Source organism: Chiloscyllium punctatum, chromosome 10 (genome assembly GCF_047496795.1).
Source record: "Chiloscyllium punctatum isolate Juve2018m chromosome 10, sChiPun1.3, whole genome shotgun sequence".
Classification (NCBI taxonomy): domain Eukaryota; kingdom Metazoa; phylum Chordata; class Chondrichthyes; order Orectolobiformes; family Hemiscylliidae; genus Chiloscyllium; species Chiloscyllium punctatum.
The window spans coordinates 58,850,696-58,864,811 of NC_092748.1; the positions used below are offsets into that span (position 1 = coordinate 58,850,696).

The 14,116-nt window shown below is 39.9% G+C and overlaps 2 protein-coding genes across 5 annotated transcripts in view; one reads left to right on the forward strand and one right to left on the reverse strand.

Annotated features, from left to right (window-relative positions):
- The window catches only part of cfap210 (cilia and flagella associated protein 210), a 193,092-nt gene that overhangs the window by 49,455 nt on the left and 129,521 nt on the right, over nt 1–14,116 (reverse strand). The gene's annotated exons all lie outside the window — the stretch shown is intronic.
- phospho2 (phosphatase, orphan 2) lies at nt 6–13,800 on the forward strand. Of its 3 annotated transcripts, XM_072579279.1 has the most exons (3): nt 23–148; nt 10,911–11,023; nt 11,703–13,800. In XM_072579279.1, the coding sequence occupies exon 3, from the start codon at nt 11,720–11,722 to the stop codon at nt 12,443–12,445; it is 726 nt and encodes a 241-aa protein (XP_072435380.1). In that variant the 5' UTR covers nt 23–148; nt 10,911–11,023; nt 11,703–11,719; the 3' UTR covers nt 12,446–13,800. The 3 variants fall into 3 exon arrangements, with proteins under 3 accessions (XP_072435381.1, XP_072435380.1, XP_072435379.1); XM_072579280.1 differs by lacking the exon at nt 10,911–11,023 and having other exon boundaries at nt 6–96; XM_072579278.1 differs by lacking the exon at nt 10,911–11,023.

Genomic DNA, 14,116 nt, shown 5'->3' on the forward strand with positions numbered 1-14,116 from the left:
CCGCTGGACGGTGTATGGAAGTGGAGCGGAGCAGAGCGGGATTTCCTTCAGCCTGGGGCACAGTGTTCAATGAGCATCTTCTGGACACTAACAGAGGTATCTCGTGCTTAGACCGTTGTGCCTTTTAAACACTGTCAGTCCCTCCCAGGTACAGAAATTGAATATTTCAGAAAACTTAACGAAATAGCTTACTGCAGACGGTAGCGATCATACGGGTTAATAATAGCTTATACTATATGCTGCATATTTATTTTTAAACATACTTCCTTCAGTGTGTCTATACAAGGAAACCGAAGATTCTAAGGTCCTTTTTCGGGCCTACCCAGAGTTTGGAGAGCTGTGTGACCAAAACCAAAGTCAAATGTTTGCGGAAACGATTAGAGTATTATTGTTGCATTATTTGAATTACTATCAGATTGTTGTATAAACATATAGCCTGGATCTGACATTGTTGTAGTGTTTAAAAAGGGTTGGGAAATAATTGCTGTATTCTGGCGTTGCCACATTTTACTGCTACACGCAGTCATGTGCTGAAAATCAATGTATGTCAATCACATGGAGACATTCTTAACATAAGATCAAAAGAAATATAATCAGGAATAGCCTTTCATTCCTTTCAGCCAGCTTCACCATTAACATTTTTTCATCCGTAAGACATGATTTTTATTGTAAGCGTGGCCAATTGTCTGATCTCAAAAGCAATGTTCCATTTAAGGTGCTAGTATATCGTAACTGTCATCATGACTGATTTTGCATGTTTGCTTCAATGTTTGAAAAAAAAACTAACATGGTAAACATTGACTTCCATTCTTACCTCCACCACTCAATAAAGTTGATCTGATATTGATCTTAACTCCTACGAGATGACCCTTGGCACCCTTTGTCCAAGAAAAACTTTCCAAAATCAGCCCTGAATATTATTCAATGACCCAACCTCCACAGCTCAGTGAAGTAATTCCAAAGATGAAATCCTTTCAGAGAATAAATTTGGCGTGCCAAATTGCCCACAGTGTCCAGGAATGTGCAGGGTAGGTGCATTAGCCATGGGAAATGCAGGGCTATAGAGTAGGGGGATAGGTCTGGGTGGGATGCTTCTTGGAGGGTCTGTGTGAACTTGATGGGCCAAATTGCCTGTTACTACACTGTAGGGATTCTATGATACATTTGAAGTCTTTCTAAATTTAAGTAATATTCTGTTTTTATATTCTTTCTGCTAAAGTGAGGAATCCCACATTTTCCTTTCCTGCTCATTTAGTCTAATTTATATCTCTTTACAAAACTCTTTATGATCTGCTCAAACTTACTTTCCCATCTGAAGTAGTAATGGAGGGGGAAGAGAGAAAAACTGTGAATTTTGCAAAAATGGAAAGAGTGATGTTGCAGCAAAGACGTTTAATCTGCCGATGATGGAGGCATTTGGGAAATTTAAACAAAACCGCATAGTGACATTGAGTAGCTTTCTAAAAGGCACTAATGAAGAAGTAAAGATCAGCAAACTACTTTTGAGGCCACAAGAGAAATAATTAAAAATTGATGACTGTTTGGGAGCTGATTGAAATCAAATCATCCAAAATCAAATAATCAGATCAACCAACACCATCTGCAGAATTGAGGGAGCCTGTTGATACCTTGAAGTACAAAAGTAGTTGATCACTAAGACAAGTTTGCAGTATTACTGGTTGATTACACTACCAGAGCACATGAAGCTATGAGTAGACAGGTTAAAGTATTGGACGACTGAATCGAGCTAACTTTCAATTAGTGAAGAGAAACTGCTGATACGGTGAGACGGTAACAAATGAATGAACAGACAGAGTTAAGGTGTGAAAGAGCTCTAGGTGACCACATGAATTCATAAACACATATGGATTAAAATGTGGATTTTGTGAAAAATTAAATTACTGGAAAAAGGCATTTTGAATAATGAAAGAAGATGGTATGTTACTTATCCGAGACTAAGCAGTAAAAGTACAGGTAACCAAAGCATTCAGACTCTAAATAATTAATTGTTTTAAAATCCATTCTTGGGTTGTGAGCATCTCTGGTTGGCCAGCATTTATTACCTGTCCTCCTCTCCCTTGAGAAGCTGATGGTGTGGACTGCAGCCGTTCAGGAAGGCAGTACATGTTGTTGGTTGACACAAAATGCTTTTCAGAAGGGAATTGCAGGATATTTACCCAGTGACAGTGAAGAAATGGCAATACATTTCCAAGTCAGGATGGTGAATTGCTTGGAGTAGAACGTCCATGTGATGTGTTTGCAAGGGTCTGCTGGCCATTGTCATTCGAGATGGAAGTGGTCATGGGTTTGGAAGGGCTGTCTGAAGATCTTCAATGAAGTTTTGCAGTGCATTTCATAGATAGTACACACTGCTGCTACTGAGTGTCAGTGGTCGGGGGAGTGGATGTTTGTGGATGTGATGCCAATCAGGTGGACTGCTTTATGCAAAATGGTGTCAAGCTTCTTGGGTGTTGTTGGAGCTGCATTCATCCGGGCAAGTGGAGGATATTCCATCACACTCCTGACTTGTGCCTTGCAGATGGACAGGTTTTGGGGAGTCAGGATGTGAGTTACTTGCTTCAATACTCCTATTGTTTGACCTGTTTTTGTAGCCACTGTGTGGTGGGTCCAGCTGAGTTTCAGGGTAAATGGTAACCCCAAGGATGTTGATAGTGGGGGATTCAGTAATGGTAACACTATTGAATGTCAAGGGGAGGTGCTTAGATTGTTTCTTATTGGTAATGGTCAAAGCGTGGCATTTATGTGGTATGCATGTTACTTGCCATTTGTCAGCCCAAGCCTGGATATTGTTGAGATTTTGTTGCATTGGAACATGGACTACTTTAGTATCTGAAAAAGCGCTGAACATTGTGCAATCATCAGTGAACATCCCCTCATCTAACCTTTTGATGGAAACAAGGTCAGTGATGAAGCAGCTGAACATGCTTGGTCTGGGATACTCTGCTGAGGAATTCCTACAGAGATATTCTGAAGCTGAAATGACTGACCTTCAACAACCACAACCATCTTCCAATGTGCCAGGTATGACTCGAACCAGCAGAGAGTTTGCCTCCTGATACTCATTGATTCCAGTTTTGCTAGGCTGATGTCAAAGGCTGAAATTCAGCTTTCTCAACTCTTCTCTTCATGTTTGAACAAAGGTTGTAATGAGGTCACGAGCTGAGTGCCCCTGATGGAAGTCAAACTGGATGTCACTGAGCAAGTTATTGGTGAGGAGGTGCTGCTTGATAGCACAGTTGATTTGATTTGATTTGATTTATTATTGTCCCATGCACAGTGAAAAATATTGTTTGGTGTGCCAATGAAACAAATTATCCTTACATGATTACATTAGAGTAATAGGATGGAATGCAGAATATAGTATTACAGCTACAGGGAATGCACAGTGAACGGTCAACTCTAATATATGAGAGGTATGTTCACAAATCTGATTACAGCAGGGAAGAAGCTGTTCTGAAATCTGTTGGTATTAAACTTTTGTATCTTCTGTCTGTTGGAAGAGGGTGGAAGAGAGTGTAACCAGGGTGGGACAGTTCGTTGATTATGTTGGTTGCTTTCTGGAGGCAGTGGGAAGTGTAGACAGAATCAATGGAAAGAAGGCTGTTTTGTGTGATGGACAGGGCTGCATTCACAACTCTGTAATTTCTTGTGGTCTTGGGCAAAGCTATTGCTGTATCAAGCTGTGATGCATTCAGCTAGGATTCTTTCTATGTGGACATTCCGAATTTCCTTAGCTTTCTGGGGAAGAAGAAGCATCAGTGTGCTTTATTGACTGTAGCGTCAACGTGAGTGGACCATGATAGATTGTTGGTGATGTTTACTCCGAGGAACTTGAAGCACTTGATCGCTTCCACCTCAGTACCATTGGTACAGACAGGAGCAGGTCCTCCACTCCGCTTCCTTAATTTGATGATCAGCTCCTTCATTTTGCTGACATTAAGGGGTAGATTGGTGTCTTTATGCCATGCTACAAAGCTGTCTATCTCTTTCCTGTACTCTGTCTTGTTATTATTTGAGATCCGACCCACTATGGTGGCGTCAGCTGCAAATTTATAAAGAGATAGAACTTAAATTTGGCTCTACACTCCACAGAGTATATAAGGATTATAATAAGGGGCTATGTACACAGCCTTGCAGGGCACCAGTATTGAGGATTATTGTGGAGAAGTTGTTGTCACCTATTGCTATTCATTGCAATGCATAGGTCAATAGACAATAGGTGCAGGAGTAGGCCATTCTGCCCTTCGAGCCTGCACCACCATTCAATATGATCATGGCTGATCATCCTTAATCAGTGTCCTATTCCTGCCTTATCTCCATAACCCTTGATTCCATAATCCTTGAGAGCTCTATCCAACTCTTTCTTAAATGAATCCAGAGACTGGGCCTCCACTGCCCTTTGGGGCAGAGCATTCCACACAGCCACCACTCTCTGGATGAAGAAGTTTCTCTTCATCTCTGTCCTAAATGGTTTACCCCGTATTTTTAAGCTGTGTCCTCTAGGTCAGGAAGTTGAGGATCCAGTAGGAGTGGGGGGAGCAGAATCCTAGGTCTTAGAGTTTAGAGATGAATTTTGTTGGAATTATGGTGTTGAACGCAGACCTAAAAATCAAAAATAGGAATCTGACAGAGGTGTCATTGTTATCCAGATGTTCCAGGGATGAGGGTAGGGCCAGGGTGTCTACTGTGCACTTATTATGATGGTAGGTGAATTGTAATGGATCAAGGAAATTAGGAAGGCTGGAGTTGATGTGTGCCATTACTAACCTCTCAAAGCTTTTCATAATGATGGATGTCAAAGCCACTAGGCAGTAGTCATTAAGGCACATTGCCTGTATTTCCTTTGGCATTGGGATGTTAGTGGTCTTCTTGAAGCAGGTGGGAAACTCTTATTGTAGTAGGGAGGTTAAAGATGTCTGCAAATACTCCTGCCAGCTGGTCCTGACAGGATTTGAATGCACAGAGACTTCATCTGGACCAGTCACATCCGATGGGTTCACCCCTTTCATCATTTCACTGATGATGACAGTAGACTGATGGGTTGTATTTATCCTGCTTATTATATGCCAGTGTTATAACTGTGCTGTAAGAGCTTGGTTAAGTGAGCGGCAAGTTCTGGAACACAAGCCTTCAGTACTATTGCTGGAATGTTGCCAGGGCCCATAGCCTTTGCAGAATCCAGTGCCCCAATCTTTTCTCGATATAACATGGACTGAATTGACTGTAGGTTGGTATCTGTAGTGCTGGGAACAACCTGAGGAGACTGCAATGGATCATCCACTTGGCACTTCTGGCTGAAGATTGCTGTGAATACTTCAGCTTTATCTTTTGCAGTGTTATGCTGGCCTCTTCCATCAGGAAAGAAAAACATATTTGTGGAGCCTCCTCCACTAGTGAGCGTTTAATTGTCCATCAACATTTCTGACTACATGTGCAGGACTGCAGAACTTAGAATTTATTCCATTAGTTGTGGGATCACTTAGTGCTGTCAATAACTTGCTGCTTATGCTGTTTAGCATGCAAGTAGTCTTCTTTGGGAGCTTCACTATGTTGTCATTTCATTTTTTAGGAATACCTGGTGCTGCACCTCGCATGTCCTCCTGCACTCTTATTGAATCAGGATTGATCCTCTGGCTTGACAGTAATGGCTGAGGAGGGATATGCCAGATCATGAGGTTGCAGATTGTGGTAGTTGCCCAGTCTTGAGTTCCTTTCTTATATTTTATTGGCCTGTAGTAAGAAGTCTATTTAAGATAGTGAAAAGTTATCAATGACTTTTTAAAATTTGTTTTGATATAAATGGGTAATCCAAGATGGAGAACGAGAGAAATTTCTGGTAATAACAGCTGCTCCTTTTTTGAGGTATTTTAGGTGCTGGAGGTGATATTCTTGAATTCCAGGTGCAGCAATCACTGTTTTATATGCTGTTGCATTGTTTTGGAACTTTGGGAAAAAAAAGTCAAAACAACAGCAGTTTAAAAAGGGAGAAGAGCAGACAAAGGAAGCACATGGTGAGGTCATTGCAGGAGAGAGAGAACCTGCACAGTTACTGCCTTTGATGTTTGAATTCATGTATCACTGGACATTGGAGTGCATCTGGGAAACTTAACAAACAGTGAAATTCACAACTGATCTTGGACGAACTGTTGGGTGAAGTTCACAGTACAGAATCAGATAAGTTAATTGTTGTTTTTAAGTGTGGCCTACAGAGAATCTGCAGTAGTGAGTAGATTGGGTTCTTTCTTGATTATATGTTTTTGGAGATATGTCTCTTGATTAAACTTAAAATATAAGCCATAACTATTAATTTAACCTGGGGCAGTGTTTGTAGAGGAATAAGACGGTGTTATTTTCTGGGTCTGTAGATTGTGAAGGAGCAAAATGGCCTTTAATAGAGTGATATGTACTTCTTGTCAGATGTGGAAGTTTAAAGAGAGTTTAAGGGTTACTGCGGATTATATCTGCAATAAATGCTGTCGGCTACAAATCTTATCAGATTGAATGGATCGATTGGAGAGACAGAAGCAATGAGGAATTTGCAACAGCAACAGTATGTGATGGATGGCAGTTATAGGAAGGGGGGAAAGTCTCAGATACAGTCACCTAAATGGGTTAACTCCAGGAAAGGTAAGATAGGTAGGCAGCTAGTGCAGGAGCCTTTTGCGGATATACCCTTTTCAAACAGGTATGCTGTTTTGGAAAATGTAGGGGGTGATGGATTCTCAGGGGAACGTAGCACGTACAGCCAAGTTTCTGGTATTGAGACTGGCTCTAATGCAACGAGGGGTACATCGGGTTCCAAGAGACCAATTGTGTTAGACGATTCTCTAGTCCGAAGTACAGACAGTCGTTTCTGTGGCCAGCAGCGAAAAAGCAGAATTGTGTGTTGCTTCCCTGGGGGATCAAGGATGTCTCAGAGAGGGTGCAGAACATTCTCACGGGGGAAGAGTGGCCAGCAAGTGGTCATTGTCCACACTGGAACCAATGACGTAGGAAGGGAAAAGGTTGAGATTCTGAAGGGAGATTACAGAGAGTTAGGCAGAAATTTAAAAAGGAGGTCCTCGCGAGTAGTAAAATCTGCATTACTACCGGTGCTACAAGCTAGTGAGGGCAGGAATAGGAGGATAGAGCAGATGAATGCATGGCTGAGGAGCTGATGTATGGGAGAAGGATTCATATTTTTGGATCATTGGAATCTCTTTTGGGGTAGAAGTGACCTGTGCAAGAAGGTTGGAAGGGGGCTAATTTATTGGCAGGGAAATTTGCTCGAGCTGCTCGGGAGGATTTAAACTAGTACGGTTGGGGGTGGGGGAATCCCAGGGAGATAGTGAGGAAAGAGATCAATTTGAGACTGGTACAGTTGAGAACAGAAGCGAGTCAAACAGTCAGGACAGGCAGGAACAAGGTAGGACTAATAATTAAACTGCATTTATTTCAATGCAAGGGGCTTAACAGAGAAGGCAGATGAACTCAGGGCATGGTTAGGAACATGAGATTGGGATATCATAGCTATTACAGAAACATGGCTCAGGGATGGGCAGGACTGGCAGCTTAATGTTCCAGGATACAAATGCTACAGGAAGGATAAAAAGGGAGGCAAAACAGGAGGGGGAGTGGCATTTTTGATAAGGGATAGCATTCCAGCTGTGCTGAGGGAGGATATTCCTGGAAATACATCCAGGGAAGTAATTTGGGTGAAACTGCGAAATAAGAAAGAGATGATAACCTTATTGGGATTGTATTATAGACCCCCTAATAGTCAGAGGGAAATTGAGAAACAAACTTGTAAGGAGAACTCAGCTCTCTGTAAGAATAATAGAGTGGTTATGGTAGGGGATTTTAACTTTCCAAACATAGACTGGGACTTCCATAGTGTTAGGGGTTTAGATGGAGAGGAATTTGTTCAGTGTGTACAAGACAATTTTCTGATTCAGCATGTGGATGTGCCTACTAGAGAAGGTGCAAAACTTGACCTACTCTTGGGAAAAATGGCAGTGCAGGTGACTGAGGTGTCAGTGGGGCAACACTTTGCGACCAGCAACCATAATCCTATTAGATTTAAAATAGTGATGGAAAAGGATAGACCAGATCTAAAAGTTGAAGTTCTAAATTGGAGAAAGGCTAATTTTGACGGTATTAGGCAAGAACTTTCGAAAGCTGATTGGGGCAGGTGTTCGCAGGTAAAGGGACGGCTGGAAAATGGAAAACAAGAATCCAGAGCAAGTATATTCCTATTAGGGTGAAAGGAAAGGCTGGTAGGTATAGGGAATGCTGGATGACAAAAGAAATTGAGGCTTTGGTTAAGAAAAAGAAGGAAGCATATGAGTTTGTAAGAAGGCCTATGGAGTATTATCGTTCATTAGCAGAGGGATTGAATTCAAGAGTCGTGAGGTGATGTTGCAGCTGTACAGGACTTTGGTTAGGCCACATTTGGAGTACTGTGTGCAGTTCTGGTCGCCTCACTTTAGGAAAGATGTGGAAGCTTTGGAGAGGGTGCAGAGAAGATTTACCAGGATGTTGCCTGGAATGGAGAGTAGGTCATACGAGGATAGGTTGAGAGTTCTCGGCCTTTTCTCGTTGGAACGGCGAAGGATGAGGGGTGACTTGATAGAGGTTTATAAGATGATCAGAGGAATAGATAGAGTAGACAGTCAGAAACTTTTTCCCCGGGTACAACAGAGTGTTACAAGGGGACATAAATTTAAGGTGAAGGGTGGAAGGTATAGGGGAGATGTCAGGGGTGGGTTCTTCACCCAGAGAGTGGTGGGGGCATGGAATGCGCTGCCCGTGGGAGTGGTAGAGTCAGATTCATTGGCGACCTTTAAGCGGCATTTGGATAGGTACATGGATGGGTGCTTAATCTAGGATAGAAGTTCGGCACAACATCGTGGGCCGAAGGGCCTGTTCTGTGCTGTATTGTTCTATGTTCTATGTTCTATGTTCTATGTTCTATGTTCTATGTTCTATATGTAAGGTATAGACAAGATAGATTGAGTGAATCCTTAGAAGAGTATAAAGGAAGTAGCAGTATACTTAAGAGGGAAATCAGGAGGGCAAAAAGAGGAAATGAGATAGCTTTGATAAATAGAATTAAGGAGAATCCAAAGGGAGAGAATAGGGCCCCTCAGAGATCAGCAAGGCGGCCATTGTGTGGAGCTGCAGAAAATGGGGGAGATACTAAATGAGTATTTTGCATCAGTATTTACTGTTAAAAAAAAGGATACGGAAGATATAGACTGTAGGGAAATAGATGGTGACATCTTGCAAAATGTCCATATTTCAGAGGAGGAAGTGCTTGATGTCTTGAAACGGATAAAGGTGGATAAATCCCCAGGACTTGATCAGGTGTACCCTAAACCTCTGTGGAAGCTAGAGAAGTGATTGCTGGGCCTCTTGAGGAAGTGACAAAGAGGATTGATGAGGGCAGAGCGGTAGATGTGATCTATATGGACTTCAGTAAGGCGTTCGACAAGGTTCCCCCTGGGAGATTGATTAGCAAGGTTAGATCTCATGGAATACAGGGAGAACTAGCCATTTGGATACAGAACTGGCTCAAAGGTAGAAGACAGAGGATGGTGGTGGAGGGTTGTTTTTCAGACTGGAGGCCTGTGACAAGTGGAGTGCCACAAGGATCAGTGCTGGGTCCTCTACGTTTTGTCATTTATATAAATGATTTGGATGCGAGCATAAGAGGTACAGTTAGTAAGTTTGCAGATGACACCAAAATTCCTGGCACCCAGGAAGCAACATACCATTCTGAGTTTTCGCTGCTGGCCAAAGAAACGTCTGTCTGTACCTCAGACTAGAGAGTCCCCTAACACAGTCGATCTCTTGGAACTCGACGTACCCCTCATTGCATTACAGCCAGCCTGAATACCAGAAACTTGGCTGTCCCCCTACATTTTCCAAAACAGCAAACTTGTTTAAAATGGGGATAGCCACAGAAGACTCCTGCACTACCTCTCTTACCTTTCTTGGAGGTAACCCATCTATGTGACTCCATCTGCAACTTTTCCTTCTTCCTATAACTGCCATCCATCACATCCCCTTACTCTTGTAAATTCCTCATTGCCTCTAACTGTCTCTCCAACCGATCCATTCGATCTGATACGATTTGCAACCAACGCATTTATTGCAGATATAATCCTCAGTGATACATAAATTCTCCCTAAACTCCCACATCGGACAAGAGCATATCACTCTAGTAAATGCCATTTTTGCTCCTTCACGATCTACAGACCCAGAAAATAGCACTGTCTTATTCCTCTACAAAACACAGCTTCAGGTTAAATTAATACTTATGGCTTATATTTTTAAGTTTAATCAAGAGACATGTCTCTATCTAACATATAATCAAGAAAGATCCCACTCTACTCACTACTGCAGACTTACTGTAAGGCCACACTTAAAATATCCACTTACCTGTTTCTGTACTGTCCCGAACAGGTACCTCCAAGATCAGTTGTGAATTTCACTGTTCATTTTCCCAGAACCACTCCAATGTCCAGTGATACATGAATTCAAACAGCAAAGGAAGTAACTGTGCAGGTTGACTGCTGTGTCAGTTAGCAGTGTGGGTTTCTTTCTTTCTCTCTCTCTCTGTCTCTCCTGCACTTCCTTTGTCTGTCCCTCTCCCTTTTAAAAGTGCTGTTGTTTTGACTTTTTTTTCTTCAAAGTTCCAAAACAATGCAACAGCATATAAAATGGTTATTGCTGCTCCTGGATTTCAAAGAAATCACCTCCAAAACCTAAAATACCTCAAAAAAGGAGCAGGCTGTTACAGCCAGAAATTTTTCCTGTCCTCCATCTTGGATGACCCAGCACATTTTAAAAAGTTGGCCCAACTCCATGAAATGGGACAAGAGTATGACACCCCTTTCTCGCAACAGAGCCAGCCACTTCCTGAGTATGAAGTGCAAGCTCATGACTCCAACCAGCCAACACTTTCAAGCACACATGAAAACTGGAAAACGCAGGGATGCTATTGGGAATTTCAGAATCAGTAAGTGTCCACCTTTTTTTTAAGGATCCCTGAGTGTTTCAGACTCAGCAGAAATCCAGGCCTTTTTCTAAAATATTTTCTTTTCAAGTTTTATTTCATTAGTTCTGATAAAAATTGTCATGATTGTAATATATAAACATGCTCTAGCTTGTTCCAGTTTTGGCCCTTTTAAACAAATCAACTTGTCTTAATAGAGGCCTGACAACAAGTAATATAGACAAACATGAACCATATCCCTTGAAGCTGGCTGTATTCCAGGTGTCTGTACTTTTGAATTATTGGCAGCCTATTAAGCTGAGAAAACAATGCAAAAAAATTAATGTAATTCAATTTTTAAAAATTCAGATTTCCAGCTTACCTATAACTTCATACAATGAGGTTTCATAATATGAAAAGTAATAGTTCCATGTTTCTATCATGCAGCATCATTTATTAATTTGTCTATGAAATACTCAAATTAGGATGGGGTTTGCCCTCAACTTCATAGTTGCCTTAATAAACTAGTTTACAGAGGGAAAATAGAAGGGTTGTGTCAAGTTATTCATCTATGTTGTGGAACTTCTCAGCATCATAAATGTCTGGTTGAGTAGAGGATTGTCCATAATTTTGCAATATAATCAACGTGAGAGTTTCAGCCATGCCCAAATCATTCATTCTCTCCTTGTTTTGTTTTAAACAGAATAAAGTTTCCACAGAATGAAGAGTTTACTTGTTTTTGATTTTGATCACACAATTGTAGATGGAAACAGTGACACTTGGGTTATCAAATGTATACCTGAAAAGAAGCTTCCAGATTGGCTTCGTGAAACTTATGATGGAACACACTGGAATGAATACATGCAAAAGATCTTTGCCTATTTTGGAGACCAAGGAATCAAGGAATCTGAAATGAAAAATGTTATGCAATCAATGCCATACACTAAAGGGATGGTTGATCTCCTGAAGTTCATTTGCCAAAAGAAGGATCAAGTTGACTGCATTATAATTTCTGATTCTAATACATGTTTCATCAATTGGATTTTAGAAGTAACAAATAGCAGCTCCGTATTTAATAGCATTATTACAAATCCAGCAAATTTTGAACAAAATCATCTGGTAATTAAGGGCTTTCATTCTCACAGCTGTCCAAATTGCCCTGATAATCTTTGCAAAAAAAAAGCATTGGATGATTTTATTACTGATCAACTTAAAGCAGGGGTACAGTATCAAAGAATCATTTATACTGGTGATGGTGCAAATGACTTGTGCCCAATTAAAGGTTTGAAAGAGTGTGATGTTGCGATGGTAAGAAAAGGATACAAGTTAGAAAAACTGATTCATGAATTGCTTGATGGAGACTCAGGTTCAATGCTGCCATCAATTGTGATATGGTTGTCAGGTGAAGAAATCCTGTCTTATTTGAGAAAATGTTTGAAAACTTAAGAAAGTCTCTGATTTATTTAGAAACCTGAGCAAACAAAAAGCCTACAATTTAATTTCATTTGATTATACTTCATAAGTATAAAATTCATAAACATTGCTAAAAATGTCAAAGTCAAATCTTTTAATCTTGCATTCTTCAGGGCATCAACTCCTGATGAGGGCAAGACAAAAAGCTTTGACTCCTTATCTTCTTTCAGCAATCTTTAAATTCTGTACTATCAAGCAATTGTCATTCATAATTTTAAAAAAATCAGCAGATTTCTCGGATTACAACACATTTCTTGGGCACTCTAACTTCAGCAAACTATCAATAATGATATTGTGATTTGACGGTTTTTCCACTAAGATCTGACTTTTATATTCTTAAATCGCTAAAAAAGAAATTGCCAAGTTGCTCTTTAAATTTAATGACATTTCCCCTAGTTATTCTGGAATAGTGTTTAAATTAAGTGCACCATGTACAATGGGATTGTACTTATTACATTAGGATTAATCTTGCAGGTGGAGTGTAATACATTACTCAGGGTTGAATTAAATATACATATTTCTTAATTCTGTTAAATTTCAACTACATCCAACATGGTGGAACAAAGCAAATTTGCAACTATCATGAAACGAGAAGGCATATTTCAATAGGTTTTTGTCTACTTGATTATTTTAATATTTGTACTTAAAGCCAAGATATGCTGTTATTCGTCAGTTGACACACACAGTGCTATTGCATAATGGCTGAGAAATTGCAGTAAAATAAAAGCAGTATTTCCGATTGGTGAAGCAAGTTGTAGGAAAGCTTATTCAGTTTTAGTTTGGTTTGTCTTATGGTGTGTTTTTGCAAAAGGCTAGTAACTTATTTGCTGTGTGCTGAAGGGAAAAGTCTCTTGGTCCTCAATTGAATTTGTGCATCGGTGATTTTTTTAAAATCAAAATGTTTTGAATCCTAAATTATGCTGGGCATTGAATTCAAAAGAGTACCACAGCTGTAATCAACTTACATAGAAGTAAAATGTTAATTCATTGTGTGCTTGTTTAACACCTTTGTCTTTTAAACTTCAAATTTATATCTATTAATAGTTTATTTCAAAAACTGAGCGACAGTTAATGGAATGTTTAATATGTTTACTATTTAAAAATATTGCACTGGTTTTTAGAAAATGGTCCATACCATGAGAGACTGTTAATACATTATTTAAATTATACCAATGGATTTTTAGTTTTAATTTTTGCTTCTGAAATAACAGATATTGATTGTGTGTTGCAGTTTCATGTTACATACTAATTCTACTGCACACGTGTAAAACATAAAAACATTTAAAAAATGTGGTTCTTTATTTTTATAAATAAAGCATTTTTTTTTAGCTAAGTGACTTAAAACCATTCTTGGAAACACTACAGATAGTTCTCCTATAGCGTGGTAGATGTGTTCTTGTGCAATATAAATAATGGCCCCAATGGGGTTAGGAACGAACTGCCAAAAATATCAGTAAAAATCAAAACAAAAATAATAATTAGCGCAGTCTAAGTAAATCTTTAAATCATATATTTTAGTGAAATAATACAATAAATTTAACACTAACACTAAAATCACTGATTATAGCACTGTATCTTTCACGAAGCTCTTCACCAGAAAACGTACAAGCCAACTGACCACGATACAGAAATCCAGTCCTCTTC